Source organism: Procambarus clarkii, chromosome 53, assembly GCF_040958095.1.
Source record: "Procambarus clarkii isolate CNS0578487 chromosome 53, FALCON_Pclarkii_2.0, whole genome shotgun sequence".
Lineage (NCBI taxonomy): Eukaryota > Metazoa > Arthropoda > Malacostraca > Decapoda > Cambaridae > Procambarus > Procambarus clarkii.
In genome coordinates this window covers 19,932,816-19,951,310 of record NC_091202.1, presented here as the reverse complement: position 1 = coordinate 19,951,310, position 18,495 = coordinate 19,932,816, and the positions used below count along the sequence as shown (strand labels likewise).

The window sequence follows — 18,495 nt, the reverse complement described above, 5'->3', positions numbered from 1 at the left end:
TGTGTGTGTGTGTGTGTGTGTGTGTGTGTGTGTGTGTGTGTGTACGCGCGCGCGCACGGTTTGCTGGTGTACTCATTGTTTTCTTGTCATTCTGTAACTGCAGGATTGAGCTTTAGCTCTGGGATTCCGATTTTCCAGCCACCTATCTAATGCAATAACACCTGACCTAATTTTCCCATCAAATTTAGTTTTGATATTATGAATAGAGTTCACTTCAACAACCTGCTCCTTTAGTTCATTCAACTGCTCTGCTACTCTTTCACTTAGATCTTTCTGACATCTTTATGGCCGGTCTGCTTCTCAAGCCTCCATCCTTGCCCACGTGTTCTCTTGGTCATTGCCTCTTTTTCCCACTATCAATCCCTTATTTTGTTGTCTATCATGTTTCTCTTTATTATATAGCGACGTTAGGGTCCAGTTCGTTCAGTGTTTTTTATACTCTTTCCTTCGTAGTTCGGGGACGAAACCCGTTATAACTTTTTATGATTTTTTGAGATGGGGTTCCAAGATGGGGCGGCATACTCCTGAACTGGTGACGTAGGCGGTGTATAATGAATGCCTCCAGGTATCAACCAGCCTCTTTATTTAGGTTCCGGAATGATGGTTTGATGTTCGCCGGTAAAAAAATTTCCTGCTGCGCTATGCTATTCCTGTGTGTCTCTTAGGTCTTTATTTTCTTTAGTCGTGTCTGCGGGCTTCGCTACGGAAGGCCCGCGCGGGCTTCCGCTATGGTAGGCCCGCGCGGGCTTCCGCTATGGTAGGCCCGCGCGGGCTTCCGCTATGGTAGGCCCGCGCGGGCTTCCGCTACGGTAGGCCCGCGCGGGCTTCTACTGTATGTACGTGAGCTTCACCGGCAGTTCGTTGGTTTTCGTGACATGGTGTTTGGCCCGAGGAGCCGCCTCACACATGCCCAAGTATCAACAAGCACTCTCACACCCGAAAGCCAGACTGCTTGTTTTGCTTGCACGTCCGCGTCTGCTCACTACACACACCTCGCTCGCTGCTGTAAAGTGTACACCGCCACGGGTATTCAGAGTCTCGGTGTACATGTACCCAGAGTTTACTATATATCCTGGCTAGTCAGTACGCTGCCTCTGGCCTTAACTTCCTGAGACTGATAGCCTTTAACTCCATTACCCAAAAAATAGCTAGTAGTCACCCACAAGTTCGCTCGTCCAATCAATCGCTAACTAGCTAACTCTCTTGCTCGTTCAATTACTAGTAGCTAGCTTACTTGGTCATTCACCCACTGACAGTATTATAGAAGCTAGCGGCCGCCTATGTATTCATTACATGTAATCAATAAATGTATTCGTGTCAGTACAAACTGGGCACGGGTTTAACACAGGTCTCTCCCTGGCCTTATGAACTTCCTCTCTGAACGCTGGCGTCAGAGAGTAACACACAGTACGAGATGAAGGTTAACTCTGCACAAGCATGTCGAAACTGTATTTTTAGATGGGGAAGTAGCCCTTAGTGTACCGGTAGTCTTATACTTCCCCGAAGCCCGGCCAAAAGTCAAGACTATCTTGTCATGACTTCATCTGAAAAGCCGGCGCGGAACTTCGTCTTGGAACTTGCCCAAGTGCCTCTTCGAAAGTACCACTGTTGTTCCGTTAATATTTCTCATGTTTGGTGGTAGGACGCTGAGTCGTGGGTGTCTGGTGTTGTTTAATGCGCATACTTAGGACCTGTCAACATGTATAGATATTACGTGATCTCGTCTCCTGTCACGCTAGCAAATTTACAGTGCGAATATACATGGATCGCAGGTCCCTCGCACTCCTAATTCAACAATCTCTCCTGCTTTGAAAAGGGAGAAAAACAAAACAGTACTAAAGGAAAGAAAACACAAGTAATATGAAACACCGGAGCATTCTTGCATCACCGTGGCTGTGAAGCTTCGCGCAGCCCACCTTCATGTCTGCTTCAGCGATTTTTGCCTGAAACGCTATGCGTGCTAGTGGCTTTACAAGAATGTAAAAGCAACTTAATTTTTATGTTCTCTGTTAACTCCCAATGTACATTCTTGTATATAAATAAATAAATAAATTATGTTCACTAAATGTTAGGTCCTTTAACTCTATTATTTCCAGACACTTTCCCTGTCGTTTTCCTTCTATGAGAGATCATGTTGGGTCTTGAAACATGAATTTCTGCGTGATGCCTGCCTTGATGCCTGCCTTCCTGCCTTGATGCCTGCCAGCCTTGATGCCTGCCTGCCTTGATGCCTGCCTGCCTTGATGCCTGCCTTCCTTGATGCCTGCCTTCCTTGATGCCTGCCTGCCTTGATGCCTGCCTGCCTTGATGCCTGCCTGCCTTCCTTGATGCCTGCCTGCCTTGATGCCTGCCTGCCTTGATGCCTGCCTTCCTTGATGCCTGCCTTCCTTGATGCCTGCCTGCCTTGATGCCTGCCAGCCTTGATGCCTGCCAGCCTTGATGCCTGCCAGCCTTGATGCCTGCCTTCCTTGATGCCTGCCAGCCTTGATGCCTGCCTGCCTTGATGCCTGCCTTCCTTGATGCCTGCCTTCCTTGATGCCTGCCAGCCTTGATGCCTGCCAGCCTTGATGCCTGCCTGCCTTGATGCCTGCCTTCCTTGATGCCTGCCTTCCTTGATGCCTGCCTGCCTTGATGCCTGCCTGTCTTGATGCCTGCCAGCCTTGATGCCTGCCTTCCTTGATGCCTGCCTGCCTTGATGCCTGCCTGCCTTGATGCCTGCCTTCCTTGATACCTGCCTGCCTTGATGCCTGCCTTCCTTGATGCCTGCCTTCCTTGATGCCTGCCTGCCTTGATGCCTGCCTGCCTTGATGCCTGCCTTCCTTGATGCCTGCCTGCCTTGATGCCTGCCTTCCTTGATACCTGCCTGCCTTGATGACTGCCTGCCTTGATACCTGCCTGCCTTGATGCCTGCCTGCCTTGATGCCTGCCTGCCTTGATGCCTGCCTGCCTTGATGCCTGCCTGCCTTGATGCCTGCCTGCCTTGATGCCTGCCTGCCTTGATGCCTGCCTTCCTTGATACCTGCCTGCCTTGATGACTGCCTGCCTTGATACCTGCCTGCCTTGATGCCTGCCTGCCTTGATGCCTGCCTGCCTTGATGCCTGCCTTCCTTGATGCCTGCCTGCCTTGATGCCTGCCTGCCTTGATGCCTGCCTGCCTTGATGCCTGCCAGCCTTGATGCCTGCCAGCCTTGATGCCTGCCACCTTGATGCCTGCCAGCCTTGATGCCTGCCTTCCTTAATGCCTGCCTGCCTTGATGCCTGCCAGCCTTGATGCCTGCCTGCCTTGATGCCTGCCTTCCTTGATGCCTGCCTTCCTTGATGCCTGCCTGCCTTGATGCCTGCCTGCCTTGATGCCTGCCTGCCTTGATGCCTGCCTTCCTTGATGCCTGCCAGCCTTGATGCCTGCCTTCCTTGATGCCTGCCTGCCTTGATGCCTGCCTTCCTTGATGCCTGCCTGCCTTGATGCCTGCCTGCCTTGATGCCTGCCTGCCTTGATGCCTGCCTTCCTTGATGCCTGCCTTCCTTGATGCCTGCCTGCCTTGATGCCTGCCTTCCTTGATGCCTGCCTTCCTTGATGCCTGCCTGCCTTGATGCCTGCCTTCCTTGATGCCTGTCTGCCTTGATGCCTGCCTGCCTTGATGCCTGCCTTCCTTGATGCCTGCCTGCCTTGATGCCTGCCTGCCTTGATGCCTGCCTGCCTTGATGCCTGCCTGCCTTGATGCCTGCCTGCCTTCCTTGATGCCTGCCTGCCTTGATGCCTGCCAGCCTTGATGCCTGCCAGCCTTGATGCCTGCCAGCCTTGATGCCTGCCTGCCTTGATGCCTGCCTGCCTTGATGCCTGCCTGCCTTGATGCCTGCCTGCCTTGATGCCTGCCTTCCTTGATGCCTGCCAGCCTTGATGCCTGCCAGCCTTGATGCCTGCCTTCCTTGATGCCTGCCAGCCTTGATGCCTGCCTGCCTTGATGCCTGCCTTCCTTGATGCCTGCCTTCCTTGATGCCTGCCAGCCTTGATGCCTGCCAGCCTTGATGCCTGCCTGCCTTGATGCCTGCCTTCCTTGATGCCTGCCTTCCTTGATGCCTGCCTGCCTTGATGCCTGCCTGTCTTGATGCCTGCCAGCCTTGATGCCTGCCTTCCTTGATGCCTGCCTGCCTTGATGCCTGCCTGCCTTGATGCCTGCCTTCCTTGATACCTGCCTGCCTTGATGCCTGCCTTCCTTGATGCCTGCCTTCCTTGATGCCTGCCTGCCTTGATGCCTGCCTGCCTTGATGCCTGCCTTCCTTGATGCCTGCCTGCCTTGATGCCTGCCTTCCTTGATACCTGCCTGCCTTGATGACTGCCTGCCTTGATGCCTGCCTGCCTTGATGCCTGCCTGCCTTGATGCCTGCCTTCCTTGATACCTGCCTGCCTTGATGCCTGCCTGCCTTGATGCCTGCCTTCCTTGATGCCTGCCTGCTTTGAGGCCTGCCTTCCTTGATACCTGCCTGCCTTGATGCCTGCCTTCCTTGATACCTGCCTGCCTTGATACCTGCCTGCCTTGATGCCTGCCTTCCTTGATGCCTGCCTGCCTTCCTTGATGCATGCCTTCCTTGATGCCTGCCTTCCTTGATGCCTGCCTTCCTTGATGCCTGCCTGCCTTGATGCCTGCCTGCCTTGATGCCTGCCTTCCTTGATACCTGCCTGCCTTGATGCCTGCCTGCCTTGATGCCTGCCTGCCTTGATGCCTGCCTTCCTTGATACCTGCCTGCCTTGATGCCTGCCTGCCTTGATGCCTGCCTTCCTTGATGACTGCCTGTCTTGAGGCCTGCCTTCCTTGATACCTGCCTGCCTTGATGCCTGCCTTCCTTGATACCTGCCTGCCTTGATGCCTGCCTGCCGTGATGCCTGCCTTCCTTGATGCCTGCCTGCCTTCATGCCTGCCTGCCTGCCTTCCTTGATGCATGCCTTCCTTGATGCCTGCCTTCCTTGATGCCTGCCTTCCTTGATGCCTGCCTGCCTTGATGCCTGCCTGCCTTGATGCCTGCCTGCCTGCCTTCCTTGATGCCTGCCTGCCTTGATGCCTTGCTGCCTGCCTTCCTGCCTTGATGCCTGCCTTCCTTGATGTCTGCCTGCCTTGATGCCTGCCTGCCTTGATGCCTGCCTGCCTTGATGCCTGCCTTCCTGCCTTGTTGCCTGCCTTCCTTGATGCCTGCCTGCCTTGATGCTTGCCTTCCTTGATGCCTGCTTCCTTGATGCCTGCCTTCCTTCATGCCTGCCTGCCTTCCTTCATGCCTGCCTTCCTTCCTTCATGCCTGCCTTCCTTGATGCCTGCCTTCCTTCATGCCTGCCTTCCTTCATGCCTGCCTGCCTTCCTTGATGACTGCCTGCCTGCCTTCCTTGATGCCTGCCTGCCTTCCTTGATGCCTGCCTGCCTTCCTTGATGCCTGCCTGCCTTCCTTCATGCCTGCCTGCCTTCATGCCTGCCTTCCTTCCTTCATGCCTGCCTTCCTTCATAACTTCCGTTTAAGTTCATTTTACCATATCAAAGTGTCTGGGATTGTTTACTGATGAAAATCAAGGTGTCCCGCCTTTACCCCAAGGAAAGATTTGATATCCGTTTGTATTTTTATAGTAAAGAAACCTAATATCCACAGGTCCGCTTTACCTCATTTGATGGAGGTAACATCAAGGCCAGACACACTGGGAAACTCCTGGCCCACTATTGAGTGTGACACACACACACACACACACACACGCACGCGCACACGCGCGCACACACACGCGCGTGCACACACGCGCACGCACGCGCACGCCCACGCGCGCACGCACGCGCACGCCCACGCACGCGCACGCCCACGCACGCACGCCCACGCACACGCACGCACACACATGATGTGGTGGAGGCTGACTCCATACACAGTTTCAAGTGTAGATATGATAGAGCCCAATAGGCTCAGGAACCTGTACACCTGTTGATTGACGGTTGAGAGGCGGGACCAAAGAGCCAGAGCTCAACCCCCGCAAGCATAATTAGGTGAGTACACACACACACACACACACACACACACACACACACACACACACACACACACACACACACACACACACACACACACACACACACACACGCGCGCGCGCACAGTTTTTAGTAAGCCATTTAGAATTAAGGCAAAACAGAGTCACTCTCTGCTATGTAGATACCCGGAGCATACCTGGATATTAATAATAATTATTAAATATTATTAATATTGGATATTAATAAACTTTAGATGAAGATGCCTTAGTTCTTGAGGGAGATTAATAAGAGCTTAAACCCAAGAAATAATTCCAATCCAGTTCATAGTTTTATCTTTAAAAGTGCTGATAACAGGAATGTTGATGTGGCCACACAAGCCATCACCAGGATGGCCAGACCTGGGGCCAGACCTGGGGCCAGATTCACGAAGCAGTTACGCAAGCACTTACGAACCTGTCCATCTTTTCGCAGTCTTTGGCGGCTTTGTTTACAATTATTAAACAGTTAATGAGCTCCGAAGCACCAGGAGGCTGTTTATAACAATAACAACAGTTGATTGGCAAGTTTTCATGCTTGTAAACTGTTTAATAAATGTAATACTCGAGTAACAAGCAGTACTCGAGTAACTGCTTCGTGAATCTGGCCCCTGGCTCACACTGGCGCACTTAACCTAGTGTGATGCTCGATAGTTTAGGGGGAACACTGTCACCCCTTTTACACCCACAACAGCAACGTTGTCCGTAAAACACTCACTCATCCCGTCACCAGTACGTGTAGACACTCATCCCGTCACCAGTACGTGTAGACACTCATCCCATCACCAGTACGTGTAGACACTCATCCCATCACCAGTAAGTGTACACACTCATCCCATCACCAGTAAGTGTACACACTCATCCCGTCACCAGTAAGTGTACACACTCATCCCATCACCAGTAAGTGTACATACTCATCCCATCACCAGTAAGTGTACACACTCATCCCATCACCAGTAAGTGTACACACTCATCCCATCACCAGTAAGTGTACACACTCATCCCGTCACCAGTAAGTGTACACACACTCATCCCGTCACCAGAACGTGTACACACTCATCCCGTCACCAGTAAGTGTACACACACTCATCCCGTCACCAGTAAGTGTACATACTCATCCCATCACCAGTAAGTGTACACACTCATCCCATCACCAGTAAGTGTACACACTCATCCCGTCACCAGTAAGTGTACACATTCATCCCGTCACCAGTAAGTGTACACACTCATCCCGTCGCCAGTAAGTGTACACACTCATCCAATCACCAGTAAGTGTACACACTCATCACGTCGCCAGTAAGTGTACACACTCATCCAATCACCAGTGAGTGTACATAATAAAAGTTTAACATTGAACATTATGCTGATAACTGATAAAGAGTAACTTGTAATGTCTTAATGAAAGATGTTACAGGAAGATGCGTCTTAGTGAAATTATGTTAAAAAAAGGCTGAGTTAGTAACATGTCTTTGATTTGTCTCAACAAGACTTGTAAAATTGTAGAATAGTAGCAAGTTTATAAGTGTACGAAACGAGAGATTGATTACTGTTGTAATGTACAGAGAACATTCAGATACAACTAAACAAGTAATATGATTTGATATGGATTAGTTACACATGTACGAGTAAGTAAATGAGTTGGATAACACCTAACATGTTTGTGCTCACAGGAGAATGTGGTTAGTTAACTAGGACATCATGCTTCTAGTCTGCTGAAATGTTATATAACTTCCTGGTCCAGGACCGGGCCGCGGGGATACTAAAAGCCCCGAAATCATCTCAAGATAACCTCAAGATAACTTCCACTCTGCTCTTACTGTTAAGGAATGTGTGGAATACATAGACGCGATCCTTCACATGAGGCTTGGGAGACACGCACATAGTCGTGTAGCAGTAATACCAACCTGGTGGTGAGTGTTTCACTCATGTCTTCTCTATTATATATAAAGGGATGGAAATTAAAGATGACTTTGGTGGTGTGGAGGTCACGTGTTGCTTGCACGATGGCAAGGTGAAGGAATAGCTATTTTTAAACAATACGAGAGATGTGAAACGGGTCAGTGCGCGGGGTATTTCACATTTGGCGGGCGAGAGCCAAGGGGGGAGTCGGGTGGGAGGGGGTGTTGGGGGGTGGGAGGAGGCAGAGTGCGGATGCAGTGAGGGGGGGTGGGGAACACACACACACACACACACACACACACACACACACACACACACACACACACACACACACACACACACACACACACACACACACACACACCTGACAAGAGAGAGCAAGCTTAGCTTATACACCTGCCAACACACACCTTTTTTTTCTGAGGAAAAACAAGAAGTGTTCGATCAGCTGAAACAATTGATAATCAATGCAGCAATGTTCGTCGATCAGTTCAGTTAACTTCCCCGACACCCACGACGGGCCCGTCAGCGTACGTAATGTCTAACTAAACCACCGTGTACGAATCTTCAGTGTTCTGAGCGTCAGCTGATGCTGCTGCTGCTGCTGCTGCTGCTGCTGCTGCTGCTGTCACATTTCCGGTGTTCTGATCGTCAGCTGACGTATGAGTCACGTTCCTTGTGTTTATCAGCTGACTCACCTGTTTGGACGACGGCGCTCAAGGGCTCGCTGGATGTTAAAGGGAAAGGGCGGGCATAGTCAGCCTTTGTTTATTTGCACAATCCCAACCAAGTCTGAATATGCCAAGGATAAGTGTTTACGCTGGAGGGCTGACTCATTCAAAGCTGACCGTCTCGCGCTCGTAAACTCCACTCTTGAGCACTTCTGCGATCTGGACTTACTTATTTATATTTAATTTACAAAGCACTTCATTTATGTTAACAATACCTCATAAAACAATGTTGACATTCAGTCACTTATCTGCACCGCCACTACACCACACCAGGGGCCTCGTAGCCTGGTGGATAGCGCGCAGGATTCGTAATTCTGTGGCGCGGGTTCGATTCCCGCACGAGGCAGAAACAACTGGGCAAAGTTTCTTTCACCCTGAATGCCCCTGTTACCTAGCAGTAAATAGGTACCTGGGAGTTAGTCAGCTGTCACGGGCTGCTTCCTGGGGTGTGTGGGGGTGGTGTGGGGAAAAAAAAAAAAGTAGTTAGTAAACAGTTGATTGACAGTTGAGAGGCGGGCCGAAAGAGCAAAGCTCAACTCCCGTAAAAACACAACTAGTAAACACACAACTAGTAAACACACGTGGTCCCGTTGATCAGGAGGGATTGGCCAGTGCAAGAACTGTCAACCCCAGACAGGGAAGGGTTCACCGAGTATACAACAGGAACCACATCAATGGTCTCAGGTAGTGGACAGAGACAAGGACACCTGGGAACCGGTCGGCCGAGCGGACAGCACGCTGGACTTGTGATCCTGTGGTCCTGGGTTCGATCCCGGGCGCCGGCGAGAAACAATAGGCAGAGTTTCTTTCACCCTATGCCCCTGTTACCTAGCAGTAAAATAGGTACCTGGGTGTTAGTCAGCATACAGCGGTACCCAAAGCTACCCAAAGCTTCCTAGCATCATATAAATAATGAAGAACTATGATATATTTACTCACTATAATGTTGGTGCTCAACGTAGAACATGAAAAACATTTTTTTTACTCTGAATTAATACTATTTTATAACGAGATTGGGTCCATCTAATTACCCAAGCCACAACACTGTCACTTGGAGCGTCGACTTCCTGCGGCGTCAACTACCACTTAAGTTCGTCTAATTTCGTTATAAAATCATATTATTTCAGAGTAAAAATATGAATTTTCAAGTTCTACGTTCAGCACCAATATTATAGTGAGTAAATGTATCATATTTCTTCATTACTTACGTAATGCTAGGTAGCTTTGAGTAGATCTGGGCAGCTTCGGGTAGATCTAGGTAGCTTCGAGTAGATCTGGGTAGCTTCGAGTAGATCTGGGCAGCTTCGAGTAATTAGAGGGGGTCGGTAAGAGGAGACCTCTCAGAGTGGTGTTGTTACTAGTGGCGTCCCACAGGGGTCAGTACTGGCGCCAAGCCTAGTCCTAATATGTCTCAACAACATGCCACACGAGCAAGGTCTTCTTCATGTTTGCTGGGGCTGAATACGATGGAGGACTGCAGAGAGCTACACTCTGACCTGCATAAAATGATGGTCCAGCTAGTAGTCTCCAGTATTTAACTCATGCAAGAGTAACGTCTTGGGACTAGGAGGACAAGGAGGAGGCCGGACACAGTCCCACACTTGGAGGAACTCCTCGTTGAGATAACGGGGTGAGAATAGATTGAGCTACCTCATCCCTTTGTGTGTATTTTACCTCAATAAACTTATTTCAATGTCCTCCTCGGGACAGACAGAGCGCTCCATACAATCGGGGATATTACACTCAATATATCACCACAAGTCCACATCAAACGAGTATCTTCAGCTGAATATGCAAAGTTGGCCAACGTAAGAACTGACTTTAGTAGTCTGAACAGGAAGTCGTTACTGACCTTGCATACCAATTACTTCAGACCATTTTTTTAAATATACAGCACTAGCGAAGAGTTAATATTTCGTTAAACACAAATTATGCCGAACAAAGTTCAGAAATATGCCACCAGACTAGTCTCAGAGATGAAAGGTACAAGTTAAGAGGAAAGGTTAAATGAGTTAATCATTGCGAGAGAGAAGAAACACGGAAGACATGATTACCAACTACAAAATACTCTAGGGAAACACACTGGGCAGACAAGGGACAGACTATTTAACATGGATAGTACACAAAGAGAGAGAGAGCTCTCTCTCTCAAAGTAGAGTATAGAGAGAGAGAGAGAGAGAGAGAGAGAGAGAGAGAGAGAGAGAGAGAGAGAGAGAGAGAGAGAGAGCTGGAACATGCGTGGTAGTGGAGGCCAACCGTAGCAGTAAATGTACTCCATGTATGAGAGAGCAATACGCTCAACAGTCAATACATGGATCACTTAGGGGTCGAGACCCTTGACCTGAGAGCCCGAGCTCATCCCGGGAACACCAACTATGTATACAACATGAGTACTGGGGGAGGGGGGAGAGGGGGGGGAGGGGGGAGAGGGGGAGAGGGGGAGAGGGGGAGGAGGGAGAGGGGGGGAGGGGGGGAGAGGGGGGGAGGGGGGAGAGGGGGGGAGGGGGGAGAGGGGGGAGGGGGGAGAGGGGGGGGAGGGGGGAGAGGCGGGGAGGGGGGAGAGGAGGGGGAGGGGGGAGAGGGGGGAGAGGGGGGAGAGGGGGGAGAGGGGGGAGAGGGGGGGAAGGGGGGAGAGGGGGGGAAGGGGGGAGAGGGGGGAGGGGAGAGGGGGGAGGGGAGAGGGGGGAGGGGAGAGGGGGGAGGGGAGAGGGGGAGAGGGGGGGAGGGGAGAGGGGGGGAGGGGAGAGGGGGGGAGGGGAGAGGGGGGGAGGGGAGAGGGGGGAGGGGAGAGGGGGGAGGGGGGAGGGGGAGGGGAGAGGGGGGAGGGGAGAGGGGGGAGGGGGGAGGGGGGAGAGAGCGCACTTTTATAGGGAAGTGAAGAGCAGAGGTGCCATAGGCACAGAGAACACTGTATAAACATCAGAGGTCCGCGGTTGTTCAACGTTCTCCCAGCGAGCATAAGAAATATTGCCGGAACAACCGTGGACATCTTCAAGAGAAAACTGGACTGTTTTCTAAGAGAAGTTCCGTACCAATCGGGCTGTGGTGGGTATGTGGGCCTGCGGGCCGCTCCAAGCAACAGCCTGGTGGACCAAACTCTCACAAGTCAAGCCTGGCCTCGGGCCGGGCTGTGGTGGGTATGTGGGCCTGCGGGCCGCTCTAAACAACAGCCTGGTGGACCAAACTCTCACAAGTCAAGCCTGGTCTCGGGCCGGACTTGGGGAGTAGAAGAACTCCCAGAACCCCATCAACCAGGTATATGTGGGCCTGCGGGCCGCTCCAAGCAACAGCCTGGTGGACCAAACTCTCACAAGTCAAGCCTGGTCTCGGGCCGGACTTGGGGAGTAGAAGAGCTCCCAGAACCCCATCAATCAGGTATCCAGCAAGCAGGTATCCAGGAAGCAGGTATCCAGCAAGCAGGTATCCAGCAAGCAGGTATCCAGCAAGCAGGTATCCAGCAAGCAGGTATCCAGCAAGCAGGTATCCAGCAAGCAGGTATCCAGCAAGCAGGTATCCAGGAAGCAGGTATCCAGGAAGCAGGTATCCAGCAGCCAGGTATCCAGCAAGCAGGTATCCAGCAAGCAGGTAGGGCAGGTTACAGTAACTGAAGAGAGAAGGGCCATGTGAAGATAGTATAAGAGGGAGTATAGAAAGAATAATAGAAACGGGATTAAGGAGGGAGTGTTATGAGCCGGGATGGGGGGGGGGGGGTTGCAATGGTTAAGGCAGCCCCATTCCTCCCTCCCTCCCCAAGATGTATGGGGGGGGGGGTTAAGATGTGTAAAATGAGGCAGACTCAGCAGGGGTAGAGCGAGAAGGTGAGAGGGGAGGTAGGGACGGTGAGGGGATAGGTGAGGGGCGGGCACGGAGCTGGGCGTGGTCGATGGGGTAGGGGGGTAGGGAGGGACAGGGAGAGGGTATGACCTTGGCAGCACCCCCCTCCCCCTCCTCATCCCACCAACATTTCAGAGCAGGCTCCAACTCCCCCCCCCACACACACACTTGTGTGAGGCTATGGTTCCCCTCCCGCTTCCCATCCATGGCCTTCCTGTCCCTACCCGTCCTCTTCCTAAGGTTTAGTTCAGTTATTATGCACCCCATACCCATCCCGTGGGGGGTGGTGGGGGGGGGGGGGTCACAGAGGTACAGTGTGGGGGTTCAGCAACTGACTCCCACAGTTCCTTTACCTAAGCAACCAACATTCTTCTCAACCTGGTTACACAATTGTGTAATTTAAACATTAAGGGCCATATATAAACACAAGACTCCCACGTTAAGGGCCATATATAACCACCCCCAGACTCCCACCTTAAGGGCCATATATAACCACCCCCAGACTCCCACATTAAGGGCCATATATAACCACCCCGACTCCCACATTAAGGGCCATATATAACCACCCCCAGACTCCCACATTAAGGGCCATATATAACCACCACCAGACTCCCACATTAAGGGCCATATATAACCACCACCAGACTCCCACATTAAGGGCCATATATAACCACCCCCAGACTCCCACATTAAGGGCCATATATAACCACCACCAGACTCCCACATTAAGGGCCATATATAACCACTCCCAGACTCCCACATTAAGGGCCATATATAACCACTCCCAGACTCCCACATTAAGGGCCATATATAACCACCCCCAGACTCCCACATTAAGGGCCATATATAACCACCCCCAGACTCCCACATTAAGGGCCATATATAACCACCACCAGACTCCCACGTTAAGGGCCATATATAACCACCACCAGACTCCCACGGTTAAGGGCCATATATAACCACCACCAGACTCCCACGTTAAGGGCCATATAAACACTACAAGACTCCCACGTTAAGGGCCATATATAACCACCACCAGACTCCCACGTTAAGGGCCATATAAACACTACCAGACTCCCACGTTAAGAGCCATATATAACCACCACCAGACTCCCACACACAATAGCGTTATAGACAACAGAACTGCTAGGCTTAATATCGGCAGCTACTTGGGTGACGTAATAGAACTGAAAAGCGGAGTACCACAAGGCAGCTGCCTCTCCCCCACTCCATTCAACATATATACAGCTGACCTGCCCCAACCCCAGCATGAAGAATACATCACATACGCTGATGATGTCACACAAATAATATGCCAACCGGTCCCATCAAAGCCGCTACTAGCCGACAAGACCAAGGCAGCAATTGAACTCAAAACAACCGGGCCCATCAAAGCCGCTACTAGCCGACAAGACCAAGGCAGCAATTGAACTCAAAAACAACTTTGAGAAGCAATGGAAAATTAGAATTAACAAAAGTTCCAGATAATACACATTGCAAAAAGAAATCCAGATCCCATTATCCTTGACAGCCGCCCGATCCAATATGCGGAGGTAGGCAGAATACTGGGACTTATGATAAATAGAACAGGGATACAAATTCATGTAAGGGACCGACTAAACAAAGCCAAATCAGCCTTAGGAAAACTGAGAAGATTCCGAAGCCTCAGTACTAACAATCAGATCCACCTATATAAGGCTCTAGTTCGGCCGCATCTAGAATATCCCCCAGTACCACTTGTGACGGTAACGCGTTGGTGTTCGGCTGTTTAAGGCTAGGGGTATGGCCTCGTCACATAGTTATAAAAAAAAAAATAGAAAAACTGGAACTTCGTCTGTGGTAAGGTAAGGAGAAGACACACAAAACACAAGTAAACTTTAACAATGAAATTTTAATTACGTTAAATAAATCAAAACATGAAAATAATGCACAAACAAATTCTTATAATAAAATCAATGAATCAAAATAATAAGAATACTTAAATGACACAATGAAAAGTTACGTTAAGTCAAAATAACAAGAAGTGCAACAAAAGTTTAGTGGGAGGTGCTGGAATATTGGCTTAAAGCCACCACCTCTCTCAGTACACGCTAACGTCTAGCTGGGAGGAGTGCTGGCTACGAAAGCACGGAACATTCTGAAGACTGATGTTGGGGCGACCCCAGACATCGGGTAGTATTGGGGGGCGAGTGCAGGTGCAGCCAGACCGGCGACCAATCAGCGGAGCCGTAGCGATCAACGGGTAGTTTGGTGATTTGGGTCCGAACAGGTGGCGGGCTGCATACGTTTCTGCTCACCCTTGCTGGTGCTGGTGTTGTTGGCGTTGTTGGACATTTCTTCCATAGTCTTTTTATATAATTGTGAAGACGTAATTTTGGAGGGAAGAGCAGGCTCAATCTCTTGAAGGAGATTATCGTCACAACTCTCCCCCGAAGCCTGCGGTTCTGGAAGAAGTACGTCGTTATGTGGTGGAGTAATGGATGGAGTTGCTTCTACTTCATAAACTCTGGAGAGATCATGGGCTAAGATGTTGTCAGACTCTTGGTATAGCGTGTCTCCAGGTTGAATTTCTGCAGGTAGCAAGCCCATAGTAGAAGACGTTGAGATGAGAAGTGGGCGTGCTGCAGGAGGTGTAGGGTGGTGTGGTCCGTATTGATGGTGGACCGAGCATTTTTCAGGTGTGGAGTGAAGTGCTGAAGCTTCAGGATGAGGAAGAGTAGCTCCTTGCCAATTGTTCCGTCGTTCCTTGTAGCAGTAGTCGCTGACAGGTGTATTCTTCTCGCCTCGTTGCTGCATCACGACACCACCATCGTCGGTACCATTGGCGTCGACATGGAGGATGTAGGGCTTATCTGACGAGGTGAGAGTGGAATTAGAAGAGGGCATAGGAGCACGAGTATTATCCTGAAAGCATTTGGGAAGATCATTAAGGATTTTGGAATTAGAAAGCGCCGACTCCTTGTCAGTGCTTTCGGGAGAAGAAGCCGGGATGGTCTCACTGTGGATGTAGGGTTCTGTGAATGTGGAATAGTTAATCAAGACAGTGGGAGGAGTACCATTATATTGCTTCAGGAGGTTGACGTGGCACAGCTGGGTCTTCCGCCGCCTATCAGGAGTCTCTATCACATAATTATTATTATTCCTGCACTCTTTGACGCAGTAGGGTCCTGAAAATCTGTTTTGTAAAGGTGAACCTGGGATAGGGAAATAAGCAAGGACGAAGTCTCCCGGCTTGAATTTTCTTACTTTGCTGGTCTGGTCGTAATGAGTCTTCATTCTCACCTGGGCTTTCAATAGATTATCATGGGCAAAGCGGTGGACTCTCTCTAGAATGTGCTGAAGGTTTTGAAGAAACTGGGGCACATTCTGATGCTCACTGAAGGTGGCATCTCTGAGAGAGTCTTTGAAAGCCTTAAGGGGAGTACGGCACTTACGGCCGTAGAGCATCTCATAAGGAGATACTCCTAGGGACTCATTGGGGAGACTTCTGAAAATACACATTATTAGGTCAATCTGCTTATCCCAATCCTTTGAGGTTTCACTACAAAACTTTTTCAAGAGTGCTTTGATGGTCTGATGACTACGTTCAAGAGAACCCTGTGAAGCAGGATGATAGGGGCTGGACAATACCTGTTTGATGTTGAACTCCTCCAGTGTCCTTTTGAAGAGATCACTGGTGAAGTTGGTGCCACAGTCACTTTGAATCTCCCTGGGAAATCCGTATTGAGTGAAGATCTTCAATAGATGTTTGATAACCGTAGCAGCCGTGATGTTCTTCACTGGAACTGCTATGGGAAATCTGGTGGTAGGACACAGGATGGTTAGGATGTAGGCGTTACCTGAACTGGTCCGAGGTAAAGGACCGACACAGTCTATTATGAGTCTGTGGAAAGGTTCCGCAGGCACCTGTATGGGAATCAGTGGTGCTCTGGGAATGGAGACGTTCGGTTTGCCTGCCATCTGACATGTATGACACTGTTTTACGTACTGTTTGACGTTATTTACCATACCTGGCCAGTAGTAGTCTTGACGAATCCCATGGTAAGTCTTGTTGAAGCCGTAGTGGGAGAATGCTCCATGGGCCAGGTGTAGAATAGTGGGCCGCAGGCTGGTGGGAATCACAAGTTGTTCGGTGTTGGCCCAATCGTCCTCCTCCTTCAGTTTACTGGGTCTATATCTGCGGTAGAGCAAGTCGTTCTCTAGGAAGAACCCAGGAATACTGTCGGGTTGAGTCTCAGCCTGGAAAAACAATGGTGTTAAAGTAAGATCTTCCCTCTGCAACTTACGGAACTCCAACTTGGTCAGATGCGGGGGTAGTTTCTGAGGGTCTTGAGGGACAGCGGTAGCAGTAGAGTCAGCTGGCTGTGGACGTGCGGCTTGTGCACGGGTGGTCACGAGAACCGGAGGAGAAACTTCACTCTCTTGAACCTCTGCTGGAACATACTCAAGAATAGGGTTACTTGGCACAGAGTTACACACCTGGGGTTTGTCCATGACGATCAGGTTGGTTGGTTGCAGGTCTTCTGCCAAGTCGTTGCCTAGGAGAAGTTGCACTCCAGGCATGGGAAAAGGCTTTTCCCTGACGGCGACTTGGACTTCCCCGTTCACGTAGGGACAATCCAGGTGGACTCTGGCGAGAGGGTATGGAGTAGTAGCAGTGAGGTCAGTGATGAAGACCGTTTCCCCGGTGTAGACTATGTTGGGCACAGCCGACTTCAAGATGATCGATTGTAGAGCCGCTGTGTCCCTCAAGATCTTCAATTTGAAACGTCCCTCCGGATTTGAACCGTTGGCAGAGACAGTTCCAGTATACAGGTGGTTACTGAAAAGAGAAAGATCATTAACATCAACACCAACATTCATCACAGGCTTACCGGGACTTAGGAGGAGTTGGTTTGGGTCGTTGTTGGTCAGTGGTTCCCTTGTATTGAGACTTACCACACTTGTCTATGGTATGTCCATAGAGTCTACAATACTTGCAGTACAGTTGTGAACCAGCTTGATCGGGGCTCACCTTCTCGTAACTGTACCACGACTTCTTACTGGAGGATGGTTCAGGTGTCAGCCGGTGGATGAGGCTGTAAGTGTCAGCCGACTTAGCACACTTCAGGTAGTCGGTTTCTTCTTTATCTGCTAAGTAGAGGCGGACAGGAGGCGGCACACGTCTCAAGAATTCTTCAACAAGCATCAGGTTCACGAGTTCTGTAAAAGTAGAGACATGTGCTGCTTCCAGCCATTTCATGAAATACCTCCGTTTCGTGTTAGCAAACTCGAGGAAGGTAGTGGTACTTGCCTTCAGGTGGTCACGGAATTTCCTTCTATAACTTTCGGTGGAAAGTAGGTAGGCGTCTAACACTGCTTGTTTCAGAGTGTAGTAGTCATTCTCAGACGCCAAAGTACTGAGTGTGACTGCAGCTCTACCTGTAAGATGGACTCTGAGAAGTGTGGCCCATTGGTCGACAGGCCAACTGAGTTGATTAGCAAGGGTTTCAAAGGTGGTAAAGAACACATCAACTTCTGCTTCTACAAAGGATGGCATTAACTTACTTGCATGTGATATATTAAAACTGACGGGAAGATTGGCAGTAGCTTGCTGGCGTTGAGTGAAGTGTGAAGTTTCCAAGGCGATTTCGCGTTGACGACACTCTAGAGCCAGAGTCGCTTGTTGCTTGTCATGTTCGCGTTGTATTTCCAACTCGCAGTTGTTTGGTTTCAAGCTGTACTCGTTCACGTTCACGGAGTAATGCGACCTCACGTTCGTGTTCTTCTCTCCTCAAAGCAGCTTCACGTTCTCTGAGGGTGATTTCTCGTTCTTGTTCGTCTCTCCTCAAAGCGGCTTCGCGTTCGTGTTCTTCCCTTCGTATGGCAGCTGCTCGTTCTTGTTGTTCGAGGGCTTCCCTTTGCTGCTCACGTTCAATCTTAGCCAGCTCTAGTTTAAGTTTCAGCGTTGCCAAATCAGTTTTATCTGCAATATAGTAAGTTTCATGAGTTTCAGAGTCTATC

The 18,495-nt window shown here is 50.2% G+C and overlaps 3 protein-coding genes across 6 annotated transcripts in view; all 3 read right to left on the bottom strand.

The window, feature by feature from the left end:
* LOC138352419 (homeobox protein ESX1-like) overlaps positions 1-908 on the bottom strand; it is an 8,811-nt gene extending 7,903 nt beyond the window's left edge. Inside the window, exon 1 of the mRNA XM_069304905.1 lies at positions 841-908. Coding sequence (XP_069161006.1) covers positions 841-908 — 68 coding nt within the window. The remainder of the gene's footprint in view (positions 1-840) is intronic.
* The window catches only part of LOC138352350 (adenylyl cyclase-associated protein 1-like), a 299,780-nt gene that overhangs the window by 211,995 nt on the left and 69,290 nt on the right, over positions 1-18,495 (bottom strand). The gene's annotated exons all lie outside the window — the stretch shown is intronic.
* Positions 2,130-4,940, bottom strand: LOC138352418 (fibroin heavy chain-like). The gene has a single exon (XM_069304904.1). It carries the CDS (start codon positions 4,938-4,940, stop codon positions 2,130-2,132), a length of 2,811 nt encoding a protein of 936 aa, XP_069161005.1.

Coding starts and splice junctions, on each gene's coding strand:
- LOC138352418 (XM_069304904.1), bottom strand. CDS start 4,940: ATGCATCAAGGAAGGCAGGCAGGCAGGCATGAAGGCAGGCAGGCATCA.